This window comes from Aspergillus nomiae (genome assembly GCF_001204775.2).
Source record: "Aspergillus nomiae NRRL 13137 chromosome Unknown contig00052, whole genome shotgun sequence".
In the NCBI taxonomy this organism is placed as follows: Eukaryota; Fungi; Ascomycota; class Eurotiomycetes; order Eurotiales; family Aspergillaceae; genus Aspergillus; species Aspergillus nomiae.
Genome location: NW_015378107.1, coordinates 69,124 through 96,050, shown reverse-complemented (window position 1 = coordinate 96,050; position 26,927 = coordinate 69,124). Strand labels below are relative to the sequence as shown.

At 49.3% G+C, this 26,927-nt stretch overlaps 10 protein-coding genes across 10 annotated transcripts; 4 read left to right on the top strand and 6 right to left on the bottom strand.

The window, feature by feature from the left end:
* Positions 1–1,550: 1,550 nt before the first annotated feature.
* Positions 1,551–2,153, top strand: ANOM_003499 (uncharacterized protein; the record flags this gene model as incomplete). Its single annotated transcript, XM_015548756.1, has 4 exons — positions 1,551–1,597; positions 1,662–1,751; positions 1,849–1,988; positions 2,059–2,153. 4 exons carry the CDS (start codon positions 1,551–1,553, stop codon positions 2,151–2,153), a joined length of 372 nt encoding a protein of 123 aa, XP_015409386.1.
* Positions 2,154–2,901: 748 nt separating this feature from the next.
* ANOM_003498 (FAD-binding oxidoreductase) lies at positions 2,902–4,544 on the bottom strand (the record flags this gene model as incomplete). The annotated part of the gene is made up of 3 exons (XM_015548755.1): positions 2,902–3,837; positions 3,904–4,310; positions 4,367–4,544. The coding sequence occupies 3 exons, from the start codon at positions 4,542–4,544 to the stop codon at positions 2,902–2,904; spliced, it is 1,521 nt and encodes a 506-aa protein (XP_015409387.1).
* A 2,068-nt stretch (positions 4,545–6,612) lies between these two features.
* ANOM_003497 (amidohydrolase) lies at positions 6,613–8,217 on the bottom strand (the record flags this gene model as incomplete). Its single annotated transcript, XM_015548754.1, has 1 exon — positions 6,613–8,217. The coding sequence occupies one exon, from the start codon at positions 8,215–8,217 to the stop codon at positions 6,613–6,615; it is 1,605 nt and encodes a 534-aa protein (XP_015409384.1).
* A 1,753-nt stretch (positions 8,218–9,970) lies between these two features.
* On the top strand, positions 9,971–10,862 carry ANOM_003496 (phosphotransferase family protein; the record flags this gene model as incomplete). Its single annotated transcript, XM_015548753.1, has 2 exons — positions 9,971–10,397; positions 10,450–10,862. The coding sequence occupies 2 exons, from the start codon at positions 9,971–9,973 to the stop codon at positions 10,860–10,862; spliced, it is 840 nt and encodes a 279-aa protein (XP_015409385.1).
* Positions 10,863–11,413: 551 nt separating this feature from the next.
* Positions 11,414–12,076, top strand: ANOM_003495 (class I SAM-dependent methyltransferase; the record flags this gene model as incomplete). Its single annotated transcript, XM_015548752.1, has 1 exon — positions 11,414–12,076. The coding sequence occupies one exon, from the start codon at positions 11,414–11,416 to the stop codon at positions 12,074–12,076; it is 663 nt and encodes a 220-aa protein (XP_015409382.1).
* A 172-nt stretch (positions 12,077–12,248) lies between these two features.
* On the bottom strand, positions 12,249–13,817 carry ANOM_003494 (putative feruloyl esterase; the record flags this gene model as incomplete). The annotated part of the gene is made up of 3 exons (XM_015548751.1): positions 12,249–12,569; positions 12,635–12,686; positions 12,751–13,817. The coding sequence occupies 3 exons, from the start codon at positions 13,815–13,817 to the stop codon at positions 12,249–12,251; spliced, it is 1,440 nt and encodes a 479-aa protein (XP_015409383.1).
* Positions 13,818–15,929: 2,112 nt separating this feature from the next.
* On the top strand, positions 15,930–19,673 carry ANOM_003493 (uncharacterized protein; the record flags this gene model as incomplete). Its single annotated transcript, XM_015548750.1, has 9 exons — positions 15,930–16,053; positions 16,177–16,192; positions 16,248–16,270; positions 16,345–16,462; positions 16,517–16,616; positions 16,676–18,122; positions 18,175–18,271; positions 18,321–19,106; positions 19,163–19,673. The coding sequence occupies 9 exons, from the start codon at positions 15,930–15,932 to the stop codon at positions 19,506–19,508; spliced, it is 3,057 nt and encodes a 1,018-aa protein (XP_015409380.1). The 3' UTR covers positions 19,509–19,673.
* An 891-nt stretch (positions 19,674–20,564) lies between these two features.
* On the bottom strand, positions 20,565–22,041 carry ANOM_003492 (F1F0 ATP synthase subunit 5). Its single transcript, XM_015548749.1, has 4 exons — positions 21,627–22,041; positions 21,117–21,428; positions 20,943–21,032; positions 20,565–20,884 (listed from the first exon to the last, which is right to left on the bottom strand). The coding sequence occupies exons 1-4, from the start codon at positions 21,789–21,791 to the stop codon at positions 20,771–20,773; spliced, it is 681 nt and encodes a 226-aa protein (XP_015409381.1). The 5' UTR covers positions 21,792–22,041; the 3' UTR covers positions 20,565–20,770.
* A 17-nt stretch (positions 22,042–22,058) lies between these two features.
* ANOM_003491 (Mob1/phocein family protein) lies at positions 22,059–23,263 on the bottom strand (the record flags this gene model as incomplete). Its single annotated transcript, XM_015548748.1, has 4 exons — positions 22,059–22,465; positions 22,514–22,647; positions 22,699–22,792; positions 22,864–23,263. 4 exons carry the CDS (start codon positions 23,261–23,263, stop codon positions 22,224–22,226), a joined length of 870 nt encoding a protein of 289 aa, XP_015409357.1. The 3' UTR covers positions 22,059–22,223.
* An 812-nt stretch (positions 23,264–24,075) lies between these two features.
* On the bottom strand, positions 24,076–26,699 carry ANOM_003490 (putative intracellular protein transport protein (Sat1); the record flags this gene model as incomplete). The annotated part of the gene is made up of 3 exons (XM_015548747.1): positions 24,076–24,959; positions 25,020–26,093; positions 26,162–26,699. 3 exons carry the CDS (start codon positions 26,697–26,699, stop codon positions 24,076–24,078), a joined length of 2,496 nt encoding a protein of 831 aa, XP_015409358.1.
* Between the last annotated feature and the right edge of the window lie 228 nt (positions 26,700–26,927).

Here is a 26,927-nt window from a genome sequence, read left to right as displayed (position 1 = left end):
TAATGACGACAGCCATTTCTGGTTGCTGGGCGGCCATGACGACGGTGGTATTACATACTAGTACCGATACTCCTGGATTGGAAGCTTCCTCCAACAGCAGGTCCTGTACATTCCAAAGTCAATACGAGAGGTAAAATATGACTCCCCAAATTAAATCCCTCGCGGAGAATTCTAGACACAGAATTAACATCGGAAATTGCTCAGGAACCGTTAACTGCCAAGGTATAAAAGAGAATGATATGTATGTACTAACTATGACCTACTCCTGGTACTTTCAAGTTGTCTACTAGTAGGACTCTGTACTATGAGTATAAAGAGTATACGTACCACACAGTACATCAATACAATACAGGACTACCAACCTCGAACCCCACGCTGTCAGGGGTAAGGCCAAATATAAAGAAGAAAAAAAAATCAACATTAACCCCTTTCTCGCTCTTTCTTACTGGTGGACACTTACGATTCTTCAGCCTCCATGGATTCAGGAGGTCTTCCCCCCATTAAGCAGCGTCATAGCTACAGACTCGTACTACATCCATACAGGAGCATATCTGCATATTGACATGAGCACTAGAACGTGCCTTGGCATTTGAGTGATGTGGTCGAGTCTACTACCTAGGTATCTGCGTCATTGACTTTTTAGTCCCTTTGGCTCCTTGCTCGGTGTCAGACTTTAATTGCAAAACGTTCCCTAGTCGGGCAACTCTTTGATTGTGATGGAGGGCAGGATTGATTGGATCTTACATCCTGGTATTATTACTGGATTTTATTTAGATTTTCATGAATTGTCAATTATGATGGAGTCTGGTGGAGAGGCCTGTGACTATTGACCCGGCTAACTGGCCTTACCTAAACTACCTCATTTTATTAGTTGAGTCGCTAGTATCACCCTCTCCAACCCTTTTTCTCTTCGTGTTTTGTGTCTCTTCTGTTCTCGGAGATCACTTCCTTTAGGTACTACAGTGACAAAAACAACGGGGGAGCTCGTATAGACGGCTGACTCGTCATCGTGGTGCCCGGGGATATACTCTTTGATCCCAACCCTTCGAACCAAGAACTACTTATACCTCTCTGTAGACCGACTGATCTTCCCTCCCCCGAGCGTGCATTGCCCCTATCACCCCCGTCCGGGCTTTGATAACTACCCACTAAAAGTGGTCCCTCCTTGGCCCTTACCCATTCATTAGTGTGACAAGTTTCGATCTTCGGCCTCCTCAGTCCTGCGATCGATCAAAAACCCCCCCTACATTTTCCCATAGATTGCTCTCAGCTGGTTCTGATCTTCTCGCCATCATATATACCTTTAACCCTAATAACTTAATCATCCGCAATTTGACTCTCTTCTGATTCTTCTGGAACTGTACTTCAAGTTCCACATCAGCCTTGCCTTATACCCACCAGTTCACTGACGCACGCGCGCGCTTGGGAACACTCCTTTTTTTCCCCCCTCAACACCACGAACGAGCGACTCCTTACCTTTCTTCGACTTTGAACTGTTGCTTTACCACATCATACCTCTTCACCTCCACACACTCAACTAAAAAGATAAAATGTCGGACGCGGATCAGGGCTGGAAACCAAATGGTCGTCCTCAGTCGTTCGTACCCACCATTTGCGCTCCGTGCGATACCTGAACGTTGACATTAACCGGTACATGACAGGACCATGGCACAGGCCTTCTCAAGCACACTGGATAGCCTCTTCGCACTGGACTCGGATGTCCATCACCTTGAACAGACTGTCGATGAGAGGTATGTCGTGTAACCCTTGCGAACCCCACCCGTTTACCCCCAAATTGCGCCGAGTTTGAAACAACCTGGGAGGCTGACCGTAGAAATTTATCTCTAGGAAATTTCAAATGATGATTCAAAGCCGAGAACTGGAAGAACTTCAGGCGAAAATTCGCGCGACCGAAGCACGCTTGAAAGCACGAAAGTCCGTGATCTTGGATGGAAGCGGTCCCAGGGATGGGGGATACCAATCGACAGGTAAGGCGTTATCTTGTGTGCCGGAGTGTCTGGTGGAATAACTGTCGCTAAATCTTCTTGATGCCTATAGAATCTGCGTCATCGGCAACATCTCCAACGGACACGACAGGCCACTATTCCAGCGGGGATGAGCAGCGGCAGCATAGCCAGACCCGCAATTCATGACTTGATATAACCGGCCAGAGTCGGCTGCAATGGACACGTTTGGGTATGGAATGGGGTTATGGCTTTAATTTCTCTTCTATTGTTATTCCAAGGCGGGCATGTCTGGAGAATTTGGTTTATTCGATTTGTCTTCCCTTCTTCATCTTCCAGCGCTGTATCAACCGTGCGTTAATGGGAGACGAGCCTTCCTTTGTAATAGCTGACGTTCTTATGCATTTTTGGCGTCTCTCGCACACGTTGATGCACATGATTGAGTCCGTGTATGCATGTGCCATGTCTCGAACGCGTGGGTCAAGAGACTTGATTCTTTTTTGTTGCTGTGGTTTAATATATCACTTTTACCCGTTGAATAGTCCATGTGTTGAATGTCCACTTAAGGGAGGGGGGAAGAAGTATTTATGGGCGGTGGTTTTGTTTCATTTAGATTCCTGCATGTCGCGGGCACATATTTTGCGTGGCCCACAATGGGATGGTCACACTGCAGTCCAGATGAGGCATAGCTGCATCGATCATGAGACCCCCCTGGGATCTTCTGGATTCTTTCTTTCTTCTTCTTTATTCTTTCTTCTTTCTTCTGCGACTTTTTCTACAACGTCCATGCTACATGCTAACATCACGCATGTGGGAAAATGGCAATGCACTCCAATGATAATTCCAGGGGACCTTTTAGTCCTTAGTATCCAGTTAACCCAATCCCACCACTCACACAGCTCCCTCAGAGCCTATTTCTATCGACCCAAGGTCGGTGTCACGCGACCTTGAATCCTCCCGGCATCTGATCGGTAAATATTCTGTCCGGGTCATATTTAGACCGGATGCTCTTGAGTCGCTCAAGGTTCTCTGGGGGGAATGTGCTAAATACATCCTGGGAGGGATTCGCATCATTCAGATAGATAAATTTGGCCAGTTCGATCCCCGCGGCCTGGAGGTTCTTGACGATTTGACCATTAGCCTTTTCATAGAACGCGTCGACATCATCGTCGCTGACGATCGCTGCAGAAGTGATGCTCTCTTCCACCCAGATGTATGGCGCGCCATTGAGATCCAAGCCCTGCGGGTCTCCGCCGTTGACAGTTGATGCAGTGATAAATTTCTCGGTCACTGCTGGGAATGCTAAAGCTGCAACCAATACCCCAATAGGCAAGCTCTCTCGTGCCACTTCCATGAAAGTGTCATGAACAATAGAGATTGCCTGCTTGTTGGAGGCGTGGATATTCAACACATAGAAGCGCTGTTTACTGCCCTTGACAAGCGATAGGGCTGGATCAAGCTCCTTAGACCAGTCACTCATGGATCGGCTGGAAAAGGTACTGCTGGTGGCGTTCAAATCGGAACCTAGGAAGTTCCCCAAAGCAGCAGGGCTCTCATTCTCGCCATTGTAGAAGAGAATGGCGCTATAGCTCGCCGTTCCTAAGGCCGGGATATACTCCGCCAAGGGGATCGTAGCCGCCTTAGGGTCTTTCGAACCATCCACAGTGAAAGCATGCACAGCATCGATAAACTTCTCGGCGACGTCGGATCCATACGATGCCATGCCAACCATTACCTTGGGGGCTTTGATTGTTTTCAGTTCAAAATTTGTCACAAGGGCGAATGAATTGGAACCTCCCCTTAATGCCCAGAATAGATCGGAGTACTCATTCTCTGGGGTCACTTGGACTACTGTTCCGTCTGCCAGGACAACCTAATTTGTAAGGATCAGCGAGAATGCCTATGGATGACGAAACATTTACTAGGCTGTCTAACGCACCGTGATACTGGCAACATTCGCGGAGGCCCAACCATACTCATTGCTGAAATAGGAGACCCCGCCACCGAGGATGTACCCAGGAACGCCGACGTGACCGAGTCGGCCACCAACGACGGTCAGCCCGTTGGGCTCAAGATAGTCATAGATATTGGACCATCGGTTTCCTGGGCCGACATTGACCGTAGACTGGTCATCAGACAGGCTGAGCTGGGTAAGGCCGAAGCTGGAAAGCAAAACGCCGGACGAATTGATGTTCGCCGCATTGGCAATTGGCATATGGCCACCACCCCTAATTGCGAAGGGGGATTTAACTTCCTTGAGGATCTGTACAGCATCGCCCATCTGGGTGCTATTCGAGGGCTCAAAGACACAGGCTGGCCCCAGCCAGGCACTGGATGTGTAGTATTCTGGGAAAGGGTAAGTTGAGGGTTTTCTGTTCGAAGTCGCAAACACTCTCCCTCACCTGTATTGGCATTGATGTACCTCGGGTGGAGCTTAGAGTACGTGATATCAGGATATTTTTCCTTTAGCCTGCTGCAGGCAGTCGATGCAGCATCATCCTCGCGCGAATTGAGTTGCTGAATATCGCCGAGACCTCCAGGGAGGACAGCCAAAGCAATGAGTACATATTTGAGTACCATCTTCGTACTTCGTTGGTTTCGAATCGAGATGAATCTCAACCAGCCCGCAGGAGACGGCGAAGTATTTATCCTCCCTTGGGGCTCGAAAACAGATTCACATGGGATTTAGTGCTCGAGCTGTCGACCATCTTTCTGTGAAGGCGGGTCATTATCCCACATGATTCAGACGACGGTAGATCAACTTTGCAGCGCGTTTGGATCCGGAGTAATTGCTGCATGTGGATTCTACAGAGGCCACTACTCCGTAAGCGTGGAACGGGCCTCCTGCCGATCATCTGAAGTACCGACCCGGGATTGAAATCTAGCTCTGCTTCTGTCCCCGCATTAATGACGCAAATTTGAACGTGGATAGCATACTGGACCATATGTATGTAGACCATGTACATGAGGGTCTATTCGAAGCAACAGCCTACTCGAAAAACCCCGATGCCTCGGCTGTGAAACAAGCAATATGTGCTAGGTTCAGTCACGAGCTCAATTTAGTCCATGCATCAAAGCCGAAATATCACCCTTGGCTTGAAAATTCAGTTATCCCAGTCCCTGTAGAAGAGCTGTGGCCCATTTTTGGGGGGATCTGCAACGTCGTATAGCTTCGTATTTAGGGACCGGAGACAATCTACTTTTCTAGCCTGGAACTTTTCTATATTGTTGCACCAATCAAGTTCACTTTTCAAGCAACGGACTAGGATAATAACGTATAGGTAAGGATTTAGTCTGGCAAAGTGATCTTTGTTGGAGACTGCACTGACCTAATTTCTCCTCGCTGGTTGCCAATCGCATACAAGGGAAGTCTTAGCAACTATCACAATGAAAAGAATGAATAGATTCTGCTAGGTGTTTTAGACCCTCCAATTAGAGTCTCATCTAATTTCGATATCTCCCTATCTACACTCCACAGTACTAATGTAGCTTCGCGAATCACCACGCACGAGCAAGATACCTCGCATTATGCGTTGCTTTGGCTCGTCTCCAATGCCCTGTTCCCTATGCAACCCCCGTTCTGGTATCCTGAGTAGAATACTGGGCATGCAGAAAGAGACCGGTGAGCCAGGATGCTTGTGCAGTTCTCTTCTTCTCAAGGATACTAGCTGCATCAGAATGTGTCGTCGAGACAACATCTGCTCATACAGTTCATACTCCCACCGGTTGTACCCACATAAACATTCCACTTTTGGGAAGCTATCTAGTAGAAGATTTCAGGATGTCTAATTTCATAAACGGGATCTTAACGTATACGGTGTATGGGACGGATTGGATGAAGATGCCCCCCCTGCTACCACTCACGAAAGATGTTTTTTGCTGGTTTGAACATTAGTTGGATATATATTGGAGCCTGTTAGCCCAGTATAAAAATACAATCCAAGTTTATTGCAAGTAAGAAGTCTGTCTCGTCTCGGAGCTGTCTTTCTCTTGTTGTTGGTACATCGATATACAATATCTATAGGTATAGAACTTTTTTGGATAGTATTTATCACCAGTGCTTATGTAGTATAGATAGCCCGGGTATATCGCTGCAGGAGGATTCTTCACCACTTGTCCCTCGGTATAGACAAGAAACTTTGGAATAGGGCTTGTAGCTCAGAGGCCGCTTTCTTACTCAGTAATTGACTCTGGAGTATAGAAAAACAGACAGAAGTAGATATATATTTACTAAATACTCTGGGTGTTTGGAGGGTGCTAGTACTAGATCAGAGCCGGAGTCATCTAAAATAAATATTGAAGTAATCTAGAATTACCTAGCTCCAGTCTGAGCTGTCTTCTTATTATATCCATAAACTGCTCCCATTTCTCAAGTTCCATACTCCAGATATGCAGTCGATGTAACATGGATTCTTTATTTATCATTACTTAAATTGAAGCAGCCACAATACTTGGGGCCTGTTAGCTTATGTCTGGTGGAGAATGAAAGTCGCAATCCATAATGGAAAGAGAAGCATCTTTTGTCTACTGGGATTCGCTCTTTACATGATGCACACAGCCTTCTACGTAATGGGCGAGGGGTCAGGTATGTTATGTACAAGACAGAATTGATTTATTTGGCTCTGGAAAATGAGAGGCTCTTGTATAGCTAAACTTGACTGGCGTCGAATATTTTCTTCCCCCGATACCAAGTTTGGCACACCTTTGCTTCAAGAAGCGTTTCTGGTGCCCACTGCATGCCAACCACCAGAAAATCGGCCTGGAGTCCCGGTTGCAAACTCCCGGTCCATGACTCGGCAAAGCGTGCATAAGCTGCTCCTGCCGTCGCAGCGGTGGCCGCGTCAGCCAAGCTGATGCCGAAATGCGCGTTGACGGTGTTGATGGTCTCAGGCTCGAGTGCTGATCGCCTGGTTGTCGCGTTGTAGAGGTTAGGGAAGGGCAAATGACGCGCCGTGGGGGCATCAGTTCCAACCGCGAGAGGTGCGCCCCCATCTAGGAACTCTTTGTAGGCGAATGCGCGCTTGCATCGATCTGGTCCGACAAGGCTAGGCCATGCTTTGAACAAAGCTGGATCGGAATGAACCGGCTGAACGGAGGCTGTAATCCCCAGTTGACCCAAGCGCTTCGCGTCCTCGGACGTGGTTAGTTCGAGATGCTCGATTCGGTGTCTCCGGCCGGGTGTTCCAACTTGGGACAAAACATCGATGGCTTGATGGATTGCGCGGTCGCCAATAGCATGGATGGCGCACTGGATCCCAGCCGAATCTGCACGCTGGACTACTTCGCGAAGCTGATCTTCAGGCCAGATTGGTTCAACTCGATCGGCCTTTCCGGTGTATGGTTGCAGGAGAGCGGCCGTACATCCATCGACAACGCCGTCGCAAATGAGTTTGATGCCAACAATGCAGAAATCGTTGTCCTTGAACTGTTCGCGCAGGGTAATCGCGCGATCAACGGTGCGGAAATGGGTCTCTTGATCGTTGACATAAGGCACGAGCCAGTGGGCTGCAATGTGGAATGGGATATGCTTCTCACGGCGATACTCGTTCAGAAGCTCCCAAGTGCCTTCATCCATAGCCATATCCACAATGCCGGTGTAGCCAGCGGCGGTGTAAGCGTGGACCGCTGCGTCCAACGCAACCAGTTTATCTTCCTTGGAATAGAGGCTCTCCACATAGGGCCATGCCAGGTTCGACAAGGCCGATTCATCCAAGAGACCAGAAGCTCGCCCATTCTGATCACGGTGAATGCAGCCACCAGGAAGATCTGGGGCAGTATGGGCCTTCATTCCGTCGAGGGCCGCCGAGTTGCACCACATGGAGTGCAGATCGAAGGAATCGATGAAAATTGGGCGCGGATCAAGATCGTCGAGCATGCTCGCAAGGGCAATTCCTTGCGTGGATGACTGGATCCATCCTCGACAAAAGATTTGCGGCACCGATGGATTAGCGTCGGCGTAGGCTTTGATCTTTGCACGAATTTGCTCGAGAGACGTGCATTCAATCAGATCAATCTTTTGCAGCGACTGGCCATAAGACAGAATGTGTACATGCGCATCGATAAAGCCAGGAATTACTACCTGATTCTCCAAATCAATGAGATTCGCATCGGCGGGAATCTGTGCATTGTCGAGGGAGCCAACGTATGCAATACGATCATCCTTGATGATCATGCATTCGGCGAACTCGTTACCACCCCTCGCCGAGGGCGATGAGGGTACAAGAATGCGACCATTTCGGAAGACGGAAGTCATTGCAGAGGAAGTGAATCAATTCAGTTGTGAATGGAGAGGAATCATAGGGTGCCTCCACGAGCTATTTAGGCAGTTCCCTGTCTCCTGAGCTTTTCCTTTTGCAGCTAAGTTTCCATTTTCCAGGATCCAGCTTCGAGGCCAATGTGTATACCTTATGGAGAAGTCTCATGCGAGCTGTATGAATCGTTCATACTGAGTGACCCACCTGGTATAGATTTTGTGGGGTAGTTCGGTGCCCGCGGCAGTCCGGCGGTCTTCAACACCGTCCACCTCGGCCATCTATAGGGTATTTCGTTATCAACCGTTGCATCTACAATTAGTCTTGTTTGGCCCTACCATAGATCTCATTCGCTGGTATGATTAATATCTACTAGTACTAGTATTCCTGTCGACTGGCCCCTCATCTGCCATCGCTTCAAGCTTCCCACTTTAGAACGCCACACTCTATCTGTGCTCAGATTAGGGTTCATGAACGCTCGAGCATCACCCTCTACATTACATGCTGTTAGGAACAATACGAGCACAGTATACAAACTACAGTGGAGTTCCCGGTTGATATGAAGACGTGATACAGAAAGTAGATCTCGCAGCAGTAAATCAAGGCAAATGAAGTGATTTCTAAACCAAGCCCATCTTGAGATCGAAACAACCCCATAGAAGGTCAAACAAGCCCGTTGCAACTCTCTCATATTGCAAATTGGACACAGAAGTGGACGAATCTGAATCCGAGTAAGCTCAGCGGCCATGTAGTGTGGCAGCCCATCGATGAATTGCCCCACTCGATATAGAGTCAACTAATCTCGACCTTGGAGTAGGCACCAATCGATACGCGGCAGGCAACCACGTTTGAATCCTGACTTCTGAACAATAGGAGCTGTCGATATATGTCTCATTTTTCTAGCTGTGAAGAAACCAACCCACAGAATTCATAGTCACAGCTATCATGATGGGCAACTTGCTATTTTTGTATTGGGGGAAATGTTTTCGTGTCCAGGCTGCTGGCACATATCTTCGCTACAGCGCAAAACAGCATCAATCGCTCTGACACTGATATCTCAACTGTTCCTGATACGTATGTTAACACCACCCATAGGTTTTTCGGCGTATTCGGAACTAGTTAAATAAGTATAAGATCTGGTTTCATATCGCATCTCTCCGTGGTCACGGCAGTTACTATGATAGCAAGGGAGTAAAATTGTCGCTACCACCTCGAGTCCTATGCCAGGATCCCTGGGGTCCTGCAAATAGTGTATGAACGGAGTAATGACAATCTCAAAACTTCTATTGAACAAACTTTTCTGTTGGTCATTTCTCGGCAGCCAAATGAGATTCCTCGATGGCTACCAGAATTTGCAGAAAGTAGAAGCCTGAAGGGCTTATTTGATCAGTCATACTACTTCTTCTGCATACATCCACGTCTTGCTGAGTCGCTGCTTGGTGTTATTTTACCCAAAGGCCGGACGATACCTACTCTTATACTATACTTGACAAAGAAATTTAGATCTTGATTTTTATCACTCTGTCTAAGATCAAGACGCTTCTGAGAACTATATTGAATACATGGAAATTGGTGTCGATTCAGCGCGTCACGTTCCTAGGCAACCCCACAAGTCTGTCCCTATCGTTTTTACCCAAACACATTCTTCAACCTGTTTGATGAACATATGTCCCATTCCCCCCTTCTATACCCGATGCCAATCGCGGACACTATAGTTCAAGTTATTGAACATTAGCTTGGGGACAAAGCTACGCGATGGAGATCTTCCACTCCACCTTTTGCGACGACAAACCGCAGACTTCTCTTCCGACGCCGTCTGAAATTAGAGAAATCAGTAAGAAGACTGGCATAGGTTACATAAGTTTTAATCGCCCACCACCTGTCAAGATTCCATCATTGGGTCTTTGTGTTAAGTACGGAGCGAATGTCACTGTCGTTGAGGCCCAGACGCAAATGATGTTGCATGAGCGCCTGAAAGATCAAGTTCCCATCCCGAAGGTTTTTGACTGGGCTGAGGATGGGAGCCAGGTGTTTATATATATGTCATTGGTTGAGGGTGAAACTCTGCAGGAGAGATGGAGTGGCATGAATGAACCTGAGAGACTGTCTGTCTGTGAGGAACTGAAACATATGGTGAAGACCTGGAGGACCTTGGAGCAAGACAGCCATAGCCGTTATATCGGTAAGCTCTCTTAGTTGCAATATCCAAGAGAGACATAACTAAGAATTCATAGGGAGTCTGGGTGGGCTACCATTGAATGAGATCTTTCTTTCGAGCCATCTAGAAATCAGTGGGCCTTTCCGAGGTGCAAACGCTGTCCAGCAGTTTCAAGACGCATGTGGAATCGATATCAGTGAGGATGTGCCCATTGTGTTCACACATGATGATTTTGTCCCCCCTAACATCCTTTTGTCGCCAGGCCCGAATCTGAGGGTGGCGACAATCATTGACTGGGGCCAGGCTGGATGGTATCCTGCTTACTGGGAGTATTGTAAAGCGCGACGTGTGAGACTGGATCCAGAACTCTTCGATGATGCTATACAAGAACAATGGCGCACGAAATATTTGCCAATGATTCTGCATCCGGTAGATGAGGAGGCAATCTACCGTCCTTGGCTTTATTTTGTTCTGTCTAAAGGCATATAATTCTGGGATTATCTTACAATGTTCGATGTGCATCTATACAAATAAATAGAGTACGTCTGACTATATCCAGAGTTGTGATTAGGAATTAGTTGAGTAACCATCCTTCTACTAAAGTGATTCGGGGCCCCTATGGATCATCATCGTCTCCACTCCAATGACGGATGCCTGAGAACAGGGGCAACAGGTGTTGGTCACATCTTGACTTCATTGAGATAGATTCGATTTACTACGTGGTATTCAGTGGGCCACAGTCTCGATCGATGGAGTCGTTTGACTGCTGCCGAGTTTGGCATTAAGAAGGAACTAGACTAGCTATGGTTACTTGTAGTTTGAATTATATAAATCTACACATTATCCAATACCCTCCTACTCGTAGTTACTCCAAACATAACTATGATATGCAAACGGGTCACTGTTGATGGTTTCCTGTTTCGGCCTAGTGCTAGTGCGTCTCTTAGATAGTTGAACTAACAATCTCCACACATCCCCCTATCGCCTACCACGATATATCCACTTCTCCTGCCAATCTCTACCCCTGCTCCTCCGGAAAGATGTCTGACACGCCGGAAGGGATTGTCGAATACGCCTACGACAACATTACAGAATGGTATCTGCAGTGGGTCAAGAGCCAGAAGTCGCCGCGAGAAAGATACACCCAGATGCTGCTAGACACGCTACAACAACGCTCACCCGCTATCCTAGAGCTTGGTTGTGGGCCCGGAGTTCCTATTGTGAAAATGCTCCTCGACCAAGGCGCCCAAGTAGTCGCAAATGACATCTCAGCCAAGCAGATCGCGATGGCCAAGGCCCGGTGTCCAGGGGCTAAGCTGCTTGCGGGTAACATGACTACCCTCGCTTTCGAGCCTGCGAGCTTCCATGGTATCATCAGCTTCTATACGCTGTTCCACCTTCCACGGTCGCAGCTCAGGGCCATGCTTGCCAAGATCCATGGTTGGTTGAAGCCCGGGGGTGTCTTTGTTTTTAATCTGGCGACCCTCGATGAGGAAGAAATCCATGGCGAGTTCCTGGGATATGGAATGTTCTGGAGCAGCTATGGTGTGGATGAGAATCGGGCATTGCTAGTAGAAATCGGGTTTGATGTCTTGCAGGTGGAGGTATTGCACGCTGGCGATGGGAAGTTAGAGGAGGGTGATCCAGACTTTGATGCCGATTTTATGTGGGTGATGGTACAGAAGAAGGAATCTAAAAGGTAGATTTATAGATAGCTTTGTATTTATATTTAGAAGGTGCATGTCTCTTTGTATATAGTCACCTAGATAACACCTTAAGATAGGTTTTTTCGACATAATATACTCCATATACAAGTCAGTAGCCCAAGGCAAATTGGCGAATTGGTAACAATAGCTTAAGCAACTATGCCCATACTTAAACACAACGGAAGCTCTCAGCCGCCGAGATGTCCCCACCCATATACTTGGCCTGGGCAGGATAAGGACACACGATACGATGCAGCGGTCCACCCTCAGGCCTAGCATATTCCACGGGGAGGGTCTCTGGAGCAGTGCCGTTCTCGACCCACCGTCTCAGCGCATCGAAAATCGTCGTCGGCTGGCCGCCTTGTCCGCCTGCGCAATGCCCGAGCCCCGGCGACTCGAAGTAGCGATAGAAGTCCTGGACATCTGGGAATTGATCTTGCACGGACTTGTAGTAGAATTCGGTTCCCTTGGTGGAGATACTCTCGTCGGCCTGTGGTTTGGGTTAGTTGAAGTTAGAAGATTGGGGGAGCTTAGTTAGGGCTAGGGAGGACGAACCATGCATGGTAAGTAAGGAGCTTTCCGCCCGCCTTGCGGAAGGCAGTCAGGTCTGGGTCGGCCGCGTTCATGGTGCTGGCGTATTCCTGGGTGCGAGGTGGAAGAACTCCTCATACAGCTCGGGACTCATGTGCACAGTGTCGAAACTGGCGTTCTTGGCTACGAACAGGTTGAACCACATGTCGGACTGTGAGGCATTGATGCCAGGCACCGACCCGAACTGGCTGATGTCGGCCCCCGGGTTCACCCCATACCACAGTCGCTCGCCGTCTGTGGTCTGTGGTCCGGACCAGGCGGCGTCGGCGATGAGCGCGGCGCCGGGACTGAGCGCCATTGTTCTGTTCAGTGCATTACAGGTAAAGGCCTTGTTGACAGAGGTGTATGGGCTGTAGTCGCACGCCGTGAGGTTGGAGATCAGCCCGTCCACGACCCCGTCCTTTGCGTCACAGGCGGCGACGGCCTCGGTTGTCAGGAAATTCAACTCGCAGGCCAGCGGGTTGACTCCGTGCCACTGACGCATCAACAGGGGGTAGTACAGGGCGGACACAAATTTGGTCCATGATTGGGCCGGGGCCGAAGCGACGATGCCATCATATGCAATAGGGTAGCGCTGTGCTAGCATGAGACCCTGTCGACCGCCCTGGGAACAACCACTCCAGTAGGAGTAGTCGGGGGCGCGGCCGTAGAAGGTATGGGTTAGGCTCTTGCCGATGATAGCTTGGTCATTCAAGGACCGGGAGCCTAGGTTGTTGAGCGCAATGTAGTCGACGTTGCCGGGGCTTCGGAGCGCCCACGAGCTGGGTCCGGCTTCTCCCAAGCCAGCATCGGTGGTGGTCGCCGCATAGCCCTCGCCGATTGCGCCGCTCATGAAGAACTGGGACAGCACGAAGCGCCCGGCGTTCCAGCCGCCACCGCCTGTGGCTTGGAGACGGCCGTTCCATTTGGTCTGCGGCGGAAACCAGGTCTCCACTGTGATCTGGTCGTTGTATCCGGGGTGTGTGTAGGTGATGGTGATGTTGCAGAACTGCGCATTGCGCACATCAACGTCGCCGTGGTTGTAGTTGAAAGTGGCCGGGACGTTAAGGGTGTAGTTGGTGACCCATGAGGCCGACAGGGAGAGAATCTCTGCCCCGAAGACAGTGGGAGTTTGGATTGCTGCAGGCGAGCAGGATGTGACATTCATCTTGAGTAGAGGGCTCGCTCCGCGTGGGACATTCGAGGGTGGAAATACTCTGATAAACAGCAGCACGACGCTTCTTTAAATAAGTGCATTGCATCTGATACGAATGCGAACTTCCCTGTAGACAGACTATCCGCCTTGCAACTAACGGGGATTCTCAGGACTTACTACGGAGTATAGACTATGGATGAATGGCCCACTTGCGTACACTTTACCGGTTCGGGCAGTTCGCGTTCGGGTCCCACGGTCAGCAGTCGATCTGCAAGACGCTCGCTGTAATGGTTCTCTAGACAGTGGCAAAAGAAGAAAATAGATAGAGAGAAAGGGATAGAGTCAGTAGTTGCAGTTGCGGAAACTTACGTATCCTCCAAATTACCCAGATCATCCTCATTAAGTTCTTAATTTATGAGAATAGTATGTAACACCTCTAACAATATCTTCTCATCAGCCGAGTCCTTAGAGATAGATAAAAAGTATAGATATTAGTCTACAAATCTAAATTCTTTTCAATATTGAGCTATGTTAATTATATCATAATATAGTACTGCTTCTCTATCCTTCTAGATTCTATATTCTATAGCTATAATAAAAAAGACCAGAAGAGGTGTCAAGGATAGGGTTTGTCAAATCAGGTGCCACCAGTTAGAGATCATACTAGTAAGTTAATTTATATCAAGGTAAAATTTTTTAATTCTATGGAACCTGCTAATGTGCGCGTAATATATGCGCAAGAGACTATACTCAGGTGATATAATATCTAGACCCTCTCCCATCATTTAATTAATATACACCTTTGGACCCTCACAATCTACTGTTTACTTGCATACCCTTTTAGCAAATATGTCTACACCATCTCGAAAAGATACATGTTACAAAGTATGGATGAGACAGAGACCTGGCCTCTGAGCTGGAGTTCCTAGAAGACCTGGCGCCCTCACCTCATGGCTACATATTCAAAGTACAAATTCAGGGCAACTATATGCTCTGAAGGTAGTAACACTTCTTCAGCCTATTCTTTCGCTAGACTTGTCACTTACTCACCGTTTCAACCAGTTCATCATTTGGCGAACCCCTTGGTCCCGATTCGAGAATACCGCATCACTGGACCATTTTATCGTCGAATGTCGAGTCTATGATCACATTAGAGAGAAAAAAGTTATCCGATGTGGCCGGACCCTACTGTCATGGCTGGCTCACTATTAACGAAAGCAAGAACATGGCCTGGATAAGAATGTTGACCTCACAGAGGACTATTACCGTCCAACACTTCATTAAAATACGAATAAAACTAGCAGGTAAACAAAACATTGAAGGGGTTTCGTTGGTTAGTGGATAATTGAGCAGATCCTGTTCATGGTCTTTTACTTGAATTCGTCGATGATTTAAAATCTGAATGGACGAGAAGATAGCTGGAGTACTACCTTTTCAGGCTCCAAACGGTTAGCAAAGACTTTTCGCCCCTATACCTTGATTTCTAATTTGACTTATATGGAGTAGTTGAAACGACATCAACGTCTGAAAATAACTGACGCGCAGACTGAGAAGAGGCGTATAGTGAGGAAATTTCGGGGTCCATTAGGGCTTTTATTCAGGACTTTATTGAGTGAGCATGTTTGTTCTGCGCTCATGTATGAGGCCCCAGGAGAGGCTTAATGTGGCGGAAGTCAATTGAACTATTTTCAGGTCCTCAGTCTGTTTCAGTCTCAATTATTCATCAATCGTGAGAAAGAGATCTCCCATGATGTCAAGTCAGGTGGCATAATTTGAACCGATGACGGGAGCGAGTTTAGTATCCACCATGGCGATGGAACGTCCGAGCGACGAGTCCAGACCGTTGAGGCCAAGTCAAGAAATCATGTTTCTGGGTCCTTTCTGGTCCTCTGATAAGCCAGCGATCGGATCGCTGGTGAGTTGTACTGCAGCTCTGGGAACAGGGTTCAGGAACTGCCGTCCTTTATCTTTCGCCTCCCTTCTTTCTTTCTCTTCCCTCCTCTTCCCCTCCAGCTTCTTTCTCTTTCGTTTTTTGTCACCCAACCCCCGTTCAGTACCTCGATTCTTCCTTCAGTTCATCTCACTTCTCCCCTCCTATCTTGTCCTCCGTCGATCCCGACTAGAATGGTCCTGATCGACAAGCACGTCCACACCTCGCGGGAGGAGGAGCGATTAAAGGAAGATCGGGATCGCATTCGTTACTGGAAAAAATGGGGTCCGTACGTAGCCGAGAGGCAATGGGCAACCGGTAAGTACCTCTTGAACGGTGTTTGGTTTCTTTCTTATTTTCCATCGCGCGTTCGGTGCGTGGTTGCTGTGATTTGCGATGAGGGGCCGCAGAACTAATGACCTCATTCTCGGATCCCCGCAGTTCGAGAGGATTATTCGTAAGTCCTTCCCACCCAGAATTTATGAACAAAACCAATTGACTCGGTGGCAAAGTGAAAACGGTGATGCGTGGAGCTGTAAGTTCGCTTTGCCTCGCCATTCTCTTTCTTTCTTATCCGTCGCGACCCGTTAACCCCAATCCGCGCCATAGACTTCTCCCATGAGCACGCTCGGTCGCGAACATACCGCTGGGGCGAAGATGGCATCGCCGGGGTCTCCGATACCCATACGCTGCAGAACGTTGCGTTTGCTTTCTGGAACGAGAAGGAGTATGTCCCCTTGGTCCTACCCTACCTTCCGACCACTGACTCACTGTGCAATAGCGATTTTCTGAAGGAGCGTCTATTTGGCTTGTCAAACCCTCAAGGAAACCATGGAGAGAGTATCAAAGAAGCTCATTTCCACCTTGATAACACACCGACGGTAGATCTATCCAAGAGGGACGCTGTTCATATTTGCCCTTTCTAACCGCTTCATTCCAGCATTCCTACATGAAATACCTCTACAAATACCCTCAGAAGAAGTTTCCTTACGAGGACCTCAGAGACGAGAACGCGCGCCGGTCGAGATTGGAACGCGAATACCAGATCCTCGACACCGGCGCTTTCGACGACAATCGGTACTGGGATATTTTCATTGAGACGGCCAAGGAAGACGATGACGAAGAGGAGCTCCTGTTTCGCGTTATTGCCTATAACCGAGGCCCTGAGCCGGCTCCCTTGCACATCATCCCCCATGTGTGGTTCCGGAACACCTGGGCCTGGGGCTACGAGGATCAATCTCATAAGCCTTCCATCGAAAAGGTCGCCCCGCTGACAGCCAAGTCCTACCACAAGAAGCTAGGCGAAAGATATGTACGATTCTCCCCCTCGCCAGCAGCGGGAAGCAACCAGGACGATATCCTGCCAAAGATGCTGTTTACGGAAAACGAGACGAACAACGAGCTGCTCTGGAAGTCTGAAAACGATCAGCCGTACGTGAAGGATGCATTCCATCGCTACATCGTCAACGGCGAAAAGGACGCGATTAACCCGGAGAACAAGGGTACCAAGTTTGCTGCCTGGTACGCTTTTAATGAGGGTGAGGGGATCCCCCCAGGCGAGTGTGCTGTTGTCCGTTTCAGGCTGTCCCGAAAGCTCCAGACCTTCATTGACGAAGAGGAACTGGACGACACGATCGAACAGCGTATAGCAGAGGCCGACGACTTCTACTATCACATCAGCCCCCTACCCATGAGCGACGATCTCCGAAACATCCAGAGACAGGCATTTGCGGGTATGATGTGGACAAAGCAGTACTACCATTTTGTCTGGGATCAATGGGCAAATGGTGACCCCGCGATGATCGCGCCTCCCCCCGGTAGGAAGCATGTTCGAAACCAACAGTGGAAACACCTGTACATGGACGACATTCTCTCGATGCCCGACTCCTGGGAGTATCCGTTTTTCGCTGCGTGGGACACGGCTTTTCATTGCATACCTCTCGCGATGATAGATCCCGACTTTGCCAAAAAGCAACTGGATCTTCTCACTCGGGAATGGTATATGCATCCCAACGGACAGCTTGCTGCGTATGAGTGGAACTTTGGCGATGTAAACCCTCCCGTCCATGCATGGGCCACGTTCCGGGTCTTCAAGATCGAGCGGAAGATGTATGGTCGGCAAGACCTAGACTTTCTCGAACGGGTATTCCAAAAGTTGCTCCTCAACTTCACCTGGTGGGTCAACCGTAAAGACTCGGAGGGAAAGAATGTCTTCGAGGGAGGCTTCCTCGGCTTGGATAACATTGGGTTGTTCAATCGTTCCGAGCCTTTGCCCACTGGAGGTGTTTTGGAGCAAGCAGACAGCACTGGCTGGATGGCCTTCTATTGCTTATGCATGCTCAACATTGCCTTGGAATTAGCGAAACACCGACGGATCTATGAGGATAGTACGTTGAAACTCGGCACTTGTCGCATGAAGAAGTCGACTAACAGTTACAGTTGCGTCCAAGTTCTTCGAGCATTTCATCCTAATCAGTGATGCTATGACGTTCAAATCGGGAGGCCAGGAGGCCTCTTTGTGGAACGAAGAGGATGGGTAAGAGCTACACCCGAGACCAACCCGATTATTATCTGATGTGATTTAGGTTTTACTACGATGCCATTTCCTACGGCGAACCATGGACTCAACAGCTCCCCGTGAGGTCCCTTGTTGGCCTGATTCCGTTATATGGAGTTCTCACACTTGAGCCCGAATTGATCAACCAATTCCCTTCCTTCAAGCGCCGATTGGAGTGGTTCATTGAGAATCGGCAGGATGTTGCCGAGCGCAACATCGCTAGCATGAAGCGTCGTGGGAAAGGCGAGCGTCTTCTGTTGGCACTGGTCAGCAGAGACCGCCTGGAAAAGATCTTGAAAAGGATGCTCGACGAAACCGAGTTTTTGTCGGAGCATGGTATCCGATCCATGTCTAAATACCATGGCGAGCATCCGTATTCTATGACGGTCAACGGTCAGGAGTTCCGTGTCAGTTACGTCCCTGGCGACTCGGACAGTGCTCTCTTCGGGGGAAATAGCAACTGGCGCGGACCGGTCTGGCTGTGCGTCAATTTCCTGCTGGTCGAGTCGTTGCTGCGCTTCTACATGTTCTACGGCGATAAATTCCAGATTGAGTGCCCTACAGGGTCCGGGGAATATATGCATCTTGGGCAGGTTGCCGAGGAAATTCAACATCGGTTGCAGCATTTGTTTGCGCGTAACGACGAAGGACGTCGCGCGGTACACGACAACTCCGACCTTCTCGACTTCGACGAGCACTGGAAAGATTACATGTGGTTCCACGAATTTTTCGACGGTGATACCGGCCGGGGCCTTGGAGCATCTCACCAATGCGGCTGGACTGGCTTGATTGCCAAGATCATCCACGACACTGGGTAAGTACACCAATGTAGCATGACTCACTGTCAATATAGTCTAACTCTCGGTACAGAGTCAATTGCCGCATTCCGCAAACCCCCCGCTCCCCATACGCGGCGGCATCACACTACTTTGATGATATCTTCAGCCGCTCCCGCGCACGCGGCAGCCGTCGACCCAGCATCCGTCGCTCGTCCACAAGCCGCTCCATCGGGAACCGAAGCGACTTCGAGTCGTCCTTTGGCGACACTACCGCCGCAGAAAGTGTTGTCGACGATGAAGAAAAAGACAACGGTGTGGATGATCATGTGTCACATTATGTCGAGAGTCAGTTGGAGCGGGTGAGAAGCCAGTTGTCGATGGGCGCATATGAGGACGAGTTCGAGACGCAAGCTGATCTGAAGTCGAATGGACATTGATTGGTATCTAGACAGGATATGGGGGAGATATCCGCTGAGACTGTTGACGGGTAATTTCTTTCATGGGTTAATAACATTAGAACCATAGTCATAGTTATAGAAGCCTGCATTGACTTTAGTTAGCAGTACGTACATTCACAGCCATATGCAGAGATTTATCCGTGAACATTTGCCATTTCTATTTGCTTGGGCTATATTACTTGGGTGGAAAGCCACATCATGAAAGACAATACTTGAGAAGAGATATATATACTAGGATCCATGCCAAGCAACCAAGAAACAAATCCATATGGATACATCTCAGCACCCCAGAATGATTTTTTTTTTTTTTCTAAAGAAACAGTGGACAAATAAAAAGTAAACCAAAATAAAAGAACCCGAAAAGAAACCTAACAAAACACCTCCAACCCATGCATAAATTTACAGTTCTCTGATATACAACCCACACCATAACTCCGACACTACCTAGCATCCCTACAACCCCAGCAATTAAACAGAAAAGCAAAGAGACGGAGAGAGAACATAGAGCCAGAAACAGGAACCTCAAACCCCAAGCCCCAAACCCCAAACTATCTCCCAATAACGAATAGATACTAACTGAAGTTTGCCTACCTAACCTCTCTCTCATTGGTTTATACCAATATAGGGATCATGATTAGTAGGTGGCCCTGCGCAAGACGGAAATACATGTATATTATATGCACATCTTCAGATCTTGTCCTTGTGGACTGATTATTAGAGATGGTATTTTGTTCTAGTTGAGGCGTGGTTTAGTTTCTGGGTAGGAAGCGATTGGAGTGAGGTGTCGTCTCTGTGTATAGAGGCACCATGAGGATAATCCAAGTTTGTATTTGCGGTGGGTTAATTCTTTCTGTTCTATTGGTTGGTGGAATGATAGGTTTTCGTTGGGATTGTAGCTGGGTGGTATGTATAGACTGTACTGTACAGCTTAATTCGCTCGTTTTGGTCTGAATGTGGAAGGTGTTAAGTTGTTTTATAAAGATGCCTTATTTGGCTACTATATATAGACTACTGTAAATAGGCTACACAAACCGATTAATAAATATGTGCATGTCATGTCATGTTATCGGCAAATGCTACTCTCCATACATTGGCAAGGATGAAGGGAATAACTCAATTCTGTCTATCACTCAGATCGAGTCATGCGAAATGCCTCAGGTCCAAAAAGAAAAGGAAACAATATTCACTACTGGTCATGGTAGTAGTACGGTACATGGGTCGGAATCAGAGGTATATCTAATTTACAGGGCATCGGTGAGGGCCTTGTTGAGCTTGGCGATCTTGGAGGAGACGCTGAGGTCGATGGTGCGGTCACCGATCTCGACAACAAGTCCACCAACGAGGTCAGGGTTGACCTGTTTCCGTTAGTACTGAAAGGTGGTCCACCATACTGGGAGGGCGAAAGTTAAATACCTTGGTGACAACCTTGAGCTTCTTGCCCTGGCTGAACTGGGAGCCGGAGACGGCCTTCTCGATACGGTTGATGCTCTTCTTGTCAAGCTCCTGGGATTCTCGTCAGTACCGAGTCACGACGATATCACTCCGCAAACACGGAAGCAGAAAAATGCATCGTATGGAGGGACATACCTGAGCGCTGGTGATGTTGAGGTCGATCTCACCACGGTGAGCACCCATCAGAGTCGCAAACTTCTCGCAGACACCCTCCAACAGACCCAGACGGTTGTTCTCGGCGAGGGTCTCGAGGAAGTTCTTGACAATGTCGCCCTTGTCGCCGGTAAGCTTCTGAAGCTCCTGGACGATCTGGGACTTGTCGGAAGCAGTCAGGGTGGGAGCGGAGATGAGACCGGTCAACTTGCGGTCGGCCTTGAGGGTCTCGCCGAGAACGGAGAGGGCCTTGGAGGTCTGCTCAAGGTTGGCGGACTTGGCGGAGGCAGTGAACTGTTTGTTGTCATTCAGTTAGTGGCGGGCATCCCAGCTGAAAATGTGATGTTGGAGGGTTCGGTGCTTTCAGATTGAGGTGTAGTCTCCATGGCTCGGACGCGGTTTTGAGGGGATTTTCAACGCCTCGGGTCAATGGAAACCACAACAGAACCCAATCCCACCCAACCCATCCAACTCGATCGGTAAGACACATACCAGAGCAGTAGCGTAGGTACCATCAACACCGTACAGAGACACAGGAGGCTTGACCTCCTGGGCCGGGGTAGCGTAGGCCCTCAGGCCGTTGACAGCGGCAGTGCGAGGAACGGAGAACTGCTGGGTGGCACGGAGGCCGGCGCGGGCGAACCGAGTGGGCATCATTGTGACAGATATCTAAGAAGAACCTCGAGGGAGTGGAGGAGGGAGGGTAGTGGATGCGAGACGGTGCGAACGTCGGTCGGAGAGGGGAGCAAATGGCCGGTGGTCGTGCTGAGATGGAGTTGAGTTGATGTTCCGTCCAACAATTCTCGCCAGTCACGTGAGTATCCGCACACGCCGGGTTTTTCGGCTACACTACAAAACACTTCGACTAGAGATAAGATCCTCATTCCGAACATACTGAACACACTGAACACATTCAACACAACGCCGCTCATCGTGATGGTGGGAACCATCTTTCTATTAAAACCATGACAGAATGCTAAAAAACCCCCACCAAACGCCGTCATTCAGTGCATTGGTTGATTGGAAACCGACTATCACCGTCATGCCCAATCTAGATCCTCAATTTGCCAAGTCGACCGAACACCTCCGTTAATCGCTTCGCAACATGCTCTCAACCAGATCCCCCAGCGGACCCCAGAAGTCTTTCCCGCTCGCCAGCCGATGTTCGTCGATAAACAACACGTAGTGTTTGAAGCTTGTATTCAGATGCGGTTCGAGTCCCAGGTGCACGATGACCGGGTAATGATGGCAGTAGATGTGTGCGTATACCCGGTATAACCGCTTGAAAATCTGACGGATGAGGCTGGTGAACGCTTTGGGGAACGGAACGCCTAGTTTGCATTAGCGAAGTCACACAGAGACTATGGCTATGGACATACCCAGTCGGCTGGGGAACATTTGTTCATTATCAATATTACTCTGAACCCAGCTCATCAGGTGTTCGATGTACTCTGGGGCAGACATCTTCGTCGGCCGCTTAAAGTGCTCCGAGTCTTGCCAAAGGTACTCAAATCTATTTCTCGTGTCAGCCGTAATCCGGATAATCCCCGGGAAGGTTACGCACTCATCTGTGGCTTTCATCTCCGGGCATGACTGAGGCGAACAAAACTCTGTAATAGAACCATAGAGAAGATTGATCTGATTGTAGAAATCCACCACTGCCGAGGATAGTGTATTAGCGGCCTGCGACAACCACCCGGTCGCACTGGCGACGAGTCTGAGAGCTCACCATTAACTGCTAGCCACTCATTCAAGTCCTCCCCCTCAGGAAGGATCACGGCCTTTCTGAGACTCCCACTTCCCAACGTCGCCTCTGCGAACTGTCTCAACTGGTAACTGCTCGTGCCTTTGGCCGCGGACCGTGGCTTAAACGGCGCGCGTGTCCGCGCATTGCTGGGAGGGGTTAGTCCACATGTTTCATCTGTGAGCGCGCTCACAATCGGCGACAGGTAAGAAGGAGGTTGTGTGAGGGGGGCATCATTGTAATGAATCGAGGGACTCAATGGGCGGGGCAACGGGTGAGATGATTTTGAAAATGATGGCGGGGCAAAGGGAGTAGCAGGAGTATTGGTAGAAGAAACAAGAACAGGGTTAATGGGAACCGACATGGTGGTGATGAATGAAGCCATTCTACTTTCTTCTCTCGGTCCTCTTCTCTTTTATCAATCCTCCAGATCCAGCGCACAAAAAATGCCCCGCGATCTGACCTCCGAGCACTCAGATCTGTACTAATTTGACTTTGTTGTGGTGGGTTGAAGCGTTGATGTGTGCGGCGTAGGTGACCGGGAATGCGCCTACATTCCACAACCAAACAGGCAGGGGTTAGTTAATCGTGGGCAAAGTGCGTGAGAGATGCCGGGGGAATCATCTCACTTTTCACGGGCAATGCTATGGAATTGCGATCAATCAGGTGACAGTGCGGCTGAGGGTTCTCCAGGCTAAAGAAAATCAAGAAGCGGTGGGCAATGGAAGGATCTCCGATCAACACAAGCCCAATTCCGTCATCGATCGAGGTTCCCGTCTTGTCTCCACGATTTAACCAGAGCGGAACCTCTAAGTGCATGTGTTCCATGGATGCCGAAGGCACCAGTCATCGCTCATCCATGGGTTGCCCCGGTGACCTCCACCGCTCCCCTTCCATGTAGCCACATTCAAGGGATTTGTGGCTGCAATTTATTTGGAATGAGTAATGGTCCATTTACATAGGTATTGCATTGAAATGAGAGAGCAAGGAGGAACACATAGACCAAAAAAGAAAAGAGACAGAGAGAAACCGAACTCTCTTGATTGGGCCTCGTTAACAATGTCTTGCCAATAACATACATACATTTATTTACCCCGCGCATGGGGAGGATATCTATGAGAGTCATTAAGGTAAACAGTACTTCCTCCCATACAGATAGAGTCCGCAGGGACATGCCCATGCCCATCACAACATTATTTATATAGAGTATCCTTCATTCTCCTCGGGGAGTCTTTCTCGGACTGTCTCCCCATATACCGTGAGAGGGATCGCAATCTCAAACGACTCACACCCGATGTTCTCTAAAGCATTCATAATCCGTCCCCGGTCATCTTCATGCACGGTTTCGAGTAACGTAGCGCCCGACGGGCCGACCCCAGAGTCGGCATGCATGGTTGGCGTCACAAATTCAAACCGTAATTCCCACTCATGGTTGACTCCAGTAGTTAGGATTGTAGGAGTGGCAGAGATGGGGATAGCAGGACTAAAGACGACTCGCGTGGAATACAGGGTGTTTTCGAAGAAAGAAGCATGTACTTTTCGAGTGGCACGTCGGATGCTTGCGCCAGACCGCACGGCTAATGACCCTGTCACTTTCTCCGACGTCTCTAGCGTGGCTCGAATTGCATAGCAGGGGAGCGCGGCGCCGGCAAAGTTCACCGTAGCAATGATAGTTTCCCCTAATCGATGAGCTGGTCGATTGAGCACCACAACGGCAATCCGACGCCCATTGCGTGCAATCTCAAATCGGTTGGGGCTGCGCGACGAGTTAAGAGCCTGGTTGCTTCGGAGAATCGCGAGATCAATAGCATCCTTGCTGCACAGTGGGCCCAAGGACAGGTCGTGGCTTGGGCGCTTTTCTAGAGGTGTCTCAGGGGGCTGTAGAAGAGCGCCCTGGGAGCGTTGTTCGAGAATATCATCAACATAGCCTAAGAACTCAGGCGCTGAGTTCCACGTGGTACCGCTGATACTCTTAGTCTTGGTAGATGGCGGCGGACTTGGCCCAACCTTCTGTACTCTAGCTTCATCTCGGAGAAGCACATAGGGGTTCATCAAGTCATGGCCAAGGATATCCCCTTGACCTACGATACATTAGTTGCGCCGGATAGAGAGGATATCATCAGCCAGAGGGAGCTACTTACCATCAACGCCGGAAAATACCCGGAATGGTATAGTAATGCGATTGACACGCTGGGGTTCATTACGGACACTCGGTCGTTGTGTGCCAATGACTAGGTTATAGGAAATTTTTATAGCCTTTCCTTTGTGGCTAGCAGGGAGGCCACGGGGCAAAGTGAAGGAAAATGAGTAGGATTGCTCTTCTCCGGGTGCTAGTCGGAGATCCACGAAGAGAAGCGATTGAGATGTGGACAGTAACGGTATCGATCGTGATGAGGTGACACCTCGCATATCGCGTAGACCATCAAGTTCATTGTTGGAAAGTAGACCGTTGATGGATTCCTCTATCGCGTTCCATTTGAAAGCGCCCCAGAAACCACCTCCTTTACGATTTTTGTCGCCGCTTGCAGCGCTTCGTCCGTTGGACATGCCGGCAGCATTCCCTTGGTCACCCACTACGCCTTTCCTCTTGACTTCCTCAAAAGCCGACTGGTTGATTAGTGAGCCATCCACTGTAAATGATGCACTGATCTGGGCATAGCCCATGAGCAACGTCTGACCGTTGGGCAGCCAAGCCGCAGAGTCAACGCTGGACATGTGTCGCCCGTGTCGAGAAACAGGTGTTCGAGGGACTGTCATAGAGTAGTTCGTGTATTCCGACTGTAAAGTTTCCGAGGAATTGTTCCCCACAGAGTAGAATTCGCCGCTGCTTCTATGGCTACCACTCAGACTCGACGTCGACATAATCTTGGTGAGCTGCGGCAAGTGACCTGGTGCAGCTAACGCAGAGGCCTCTTTACCATTCGACTTTGCTACCGTTATTGTGTTGCCATGCTCCCCGGCCGGTATCGTTGGTGATGCGCCGGGTCGTGGATTGCTCGTCTCGCTCGCGGGAGGTGGGAATTTGAAGTCCATTGGAGGTAATTGCGGTCGACGCGCAGGCCCTCGCGGTGATTCGGCTGATTTAATCGGGCTCATCGTACCAGACCTAGAGCGACTAGTCCTGGCCGCCGCGTCCACATCGACTCGTAGACTTTGTGGAGAGGCATTCATGGGGGATTCAGGAGGTGGGACACCCCGCGCGGTATGACGCCCACCTAGGTTGCAGTCACTGTCAGTGCAAGTTACGAGATATCGAGCGCTGCTGCCAAAGCAAGAGACATACCCTTGGGAAATATGTCATCATAGCCTTCGAATCGCTTGGGTACCACCTGCAAACTCGCAGAACGCCCATGCCCTCTGGCTGGCCTCGAGCGGGTGAAGGGTGAAGACGTTTTCGGGGTCCTATCCCCGCCTCCTTCGCTATCAATTGATAATATCGAAATGGATCGCTTGTGCTTGTGGTCGGGGGGTGGGCCATTGCGAGGTGTCGAAGGAGGCGGAAAGCTATGGGAACCGACCAATGGTGAACTTAACGATGAAGAAACGCGATGGGATGGGCTTCTCCTCGAGAACGTCGTCGAGGATCGGCGATTTGGGTTGGAGAATAGATTCCTCGGCGATTTCAGGGAGAAGAAGGAGTCCGAGTGAGGCGTGCTACTGCCCGGCCGAGACGACTTCCTCTGAGGTGAGAGCTGTCTGCCATTGTTGCTCTCCACGTTTCCCTCCGCAACGTTCTTGAAGGTTATGGTACAATCCACATCTTCACCGGCGAATATTGTCTGATCTTTCCATTTCACAAAGACTTGAATGTCCGACGGCATGGCGAGGGTCGCAAGGTGACCATATGGGCGGAGAAAAGCAGCAGGAAGCAAGAAGCTTGGGGTAAACGGTGGATACCAACAGCCGCCACCAAAGGGTATCGGCTTCTTCTCCGTTTAACGCCGCCGATGTGATAAATGAATAGGACAGATGGGGGGGGAACAAATTGACAATAGCCGGTTATGGCATGCTGTCAGATTGGATGAGCCATCATAGAGAGAAGGACAAAA